The 3,675-nt window shown below is 46.6% G+C and overlaps 1 protein-coding gene across 1 annotated transcript; it reads right to left on the reverse strand.

The window, feature by feature from the left end:
- Positions 1 to 1,433: 1,433 nt before the first annotated feature.
- Positions 1,434 to 2,201, reverse strand: LOC149218100 (uncharacterized). Its single transcript, XM_089386477.1, has one exon. It carries the CDS (start codon positions 2,199 to 2,201, stop codon positions 1,434 to 1,436), a length of 768 nt encoding a protein of 255 aa, XP_089242603.1.
- Positions 2,202 to 3,675: the final 1,474 nt, after the last annotated feature.

The following is a 3,675-nucleotide window of genomic DNA, read 5'->3' on the forward strand; positions in this document are numbered from 1 at the left end:
GCTATGGAATTTTCCGCAGCAGCTGATATGTTCCAGCAGAAAACGTGGCACTTACCCCTGTTTAATTCACTTCCTGATGCTTGGCAGTAGTCCTCCAATATTTCTTTGAATTTATTTGCAGACATTTGAGTTGCAGCCCCTAACAACATGGTATCATCTGCGAAGAGGGCATGGTTAATGCTCTTGATCCCTCTTGCAATGCATAGTCCCTTTAAGTCTTGATCTTGCTGTTTCTTGTTTAGGTAGAAACTGAGGACAGAGGCCTGCAGCACAAAGAGAAGGGGCGAGAGGGGGCACCCCTGCCTCAGCCCTCTAGAAGCTTTGAAGAAATTTGCTGCTCTGCCATTTACTAAGGGTGCAATCCAGGGTTCTGAGATACATGCTTTGATCCACTTGATGAAAGTTTGACCGAAGCCTAGCTTGTGCAGTACAACAAACAAAAATCTATGTTTTACACGATCAAAAGCATTTGCTAAGTCAAGTTTAATGACCATACCTTTTTCTTTTCGACGGAGACTGGAATGGATCGCCTCTTGGACCAAGATAAAATTATCTACTAGCTGCCTGCCATGTATAAATCCTCCTTGATTTTCCGGGATGATTTTGGGGAGGATTTTCTTCAACCTGTTAGCTATAACCTTGGTAATCACTTTATATCCAATGTTGCATAGGGATATAGGTCGAAATCTATTAAATGTGTTTGCTCCTTTCTCTTTAGGTATGAGGGCAAGGAACGCTGAATTTGTGCAGCCCCCAATTTTTTGGCACTCTTGGGACTTCTGGATCATTTTGAAGAGGTCCTTCTCAACTATCTGCCAACACATCTGAAGAAACCTAGGCGTGAAACCATCCGGGCCCGGGGCTTTATCTGGCTCCATTGCAAAGAGTGCTTCCTTGACTTCATCTTTGGTGATTTTACCTTCCAGAACCTGGTTTATTTTCGCTGAGATGAGTTTAGGAACAACATCTAGCAGATTGTCATTTTGGCCAGATTCAACACCCTCACTGTACATATTCTCAAAATGAGCTGAAGCTGCTTTTTTAATGCTGTCAAAATCTTTTAAAGTGCAATTTTCTTTTTTGATTTCTGATATAGAATTTCGGCATTTCCTGGCTTGAGCCTGCTTGTGGAAGAAAGAAGAGTTTCGGTCCCCAGCTTTGAGCCATAGACTTCTTGATTTTAGTCTCCAGAACTCTTCTTCTGCCAAACACGCCTTATGGAACTTTTGTTGTAGCTGTGATTCTTTATCCAGCTCTTCTTTGGTAATTTCGGCAGTTTCTAGGAGGAGGTGCTATTTTTCCAGCTCACTTTGAATTAATTTCCTATCCACAACGGGATTTGGCAGTGTCTTAACCCATCCTTTTAGCATTCTTTTAACTCTACGCAGTTTTTCCTCCCAAATAAAGAAGGGAGAGCCTCTGACTGGCTCTTTCTAGCATTCTTTGACTCTTTGCATGAAATCTGCCTCTTTGGTCCATAGTGAGCTGAATCTGAAAGGGATGGGCCCCAGATCCTTGGGAGCCACCAACTCTAGGCTGATGGGTTTGTGGTTTGAAACACTGCTATGGAGAATTCGCATTTTTGCCTCTAACCCAAGAAGCAGGAAAGAGCTTTGAACAAAGAACCTATCAAGCCTTGCTGCAATGTGACCTGGTCCAACTCTTTTATTTGACCATGTGAACGTGCCTGTAACTGGCTTTATATCCAACAGATCCCAATCTTGCATGAGATCTTCCGCCCATTCTCTAGCCGGATCTCTGACTATACTCCCACCTCTTTTTTCTGATGAAAGGAGGGTGAGATTTAGATCTCCGGCTATGATTATGTTTTCCATATTTTCCAGATCTGCCAGACTTTTGATAGAGTCCCAACAGTTTCTTTTCTCACCTGCATTGTTAGGAGCATAAACATTGAAAAGGCAAATAATCTCCTTTGATTCTAGGTGCTGCATTTTAAAAAAAATCCAATGGGTATTCAAAAACTCAGAGATTAGCGAGAACTTATTTGTGTTCCAGAGCGATCCAAGTCCTCCCGATGCTCCACGGGCAGAGACTGCATGCACTCCACTTTTATTCCAGAACTTTTTGCTTGCTTGGAGGAAAGCTGTATCCTCCAATTTGGTCTCCTGGATGAGGAGGATGTCCGGGACTTCTAATCTTATTAAACTCTTCATTGCTTCTTCTTTAGCTGTGGTGCCCATTCCCCTACAATTCCAGGAGACTATCTTCATCATTTATTTTTGCCTTGTTGAGCTCCCTTGGAGCTCTGGGATTGGATCCTCGTCGTCTTCGGGGTTTTTGCTAGAAGTTTCTCTAGAGTTGGCTGGCTGCCCTGAAGCTTGTCCTTATAGGTTTCATGCTCTCTTTTTTCCTTTGCAGACTTACGTCCTCTTGTAGATCTTCTGGGGGATGACTGGGTTTCTCCTATTTCCCCTTCCTCCTCCGACTCCTCAGACTCTTGAGTTTCTTCCTCTTCTTCTGGCATCCTCCCTTTGGATTTCTCTGGAATGGGGGAGATTTCAGAGGGGGAAACTTCCTTGGCGATTTCTGTCTCCTGAGTGTTCATGATTTCAGATCCAAGAATCTCGAACTTATTCCCTTGGCTTTCCATGGAATGTTTTTGAGCAGGGCCCGCTTGAGGGGCCTTGGGGTTTCCATTTGCATTCTTCCTGTGAAAGGGTTTGGAGCGCTTTGCCTGATTCCATCCTTCTTCCTTTCCTTTTTCTTCCACCCCTTTGGACGGACAGTCTCTTGCAAAATGCCCGTAGACATGGCACTTCCGGCATTTGAATGGCAGCTGCTCGTAGTCCAGTTTCTGTATATGAACCTAGGGACCTACAACTATCTTGATGGCTTCCGGTAATCCGACCTCCAGGTCTACCTCCACACAGATTCTGGCACAGTCGTACTGGTCCTTACTGTTGGCCTTGTCTATAAATTTTCCAAGGGTATTTCCGATGTGCTTCAGAGAGTCCCAGTTCCAGCAATGAACCGGGAGATTGGGGAGTCTCACCCACACCGGGACCGCTGTCGGCACATCCACCGCCGGATCAAAGTCTGGCGTCCATTTGTTTAAATACAGTCCTTGGGGGCCCATGAAGTAGGGGTCGTTCCTGAATATGAGATCTTTGTCTTCTTTTGCAGAGAATTCAAACAAAAAATATCCTCTCCCGAGGAAGTAAGAGGTTACCTTGTTTTGTATCAGAGGTGCCCAGTTCCTGGCTACCCAGTTCTCGGTCGTCTTCGGGGAAGGCCAAAGTCCTGTAAACTGCCCAACCAGGGCCCGATCTGCCAGAGAGAGAGCTACTTGGATCGGTCCTTCTGGCGGTAGGGCGATCTCCGGGATATCTTCCAGCCTCTTCACAAACTTCGCTGCTTCCGTGCATTTCTTCTTAGGTAGGGAGGCCAACAGGGATTTGAAGGCCTCTGCTGCGGATGATGGGGAAGGAGGTGTCTCCTCCATGGAGAGCCAAAGCTCCAGCTAGGGCGGCCGCAGCCTGAAACAAAACCCCTCGGCGGATCCCCGTAGGCACAGGTCGGGACCCTCCGCTGGCACCCTCGCAGGCACCAGACAGATCCTTCCGCAGACTCCCCCGCAGGCTAAGAGGGCGCGAAGTGCGGGCGCGCCCGCAGGCTCGACTCGCGAAAAAAGCGGATCTCAGGCTCTGTACTCTC

The sequence above is a fragment of the Pinus tabuliformis genome, chromosome Q (genome assembly GCF_031772625.1).
Source record: "Pinus tabuliformis cultivar Carrire ecotype Pingquan chromosome Q, CPIR1, whole genome shotgun sequence".
NCBI lineage: Eukaryota > Viridiplantae > Streptophyta > Pinopsida > Pinales > Pinaceae > Pinus > Pinus tabuliformis.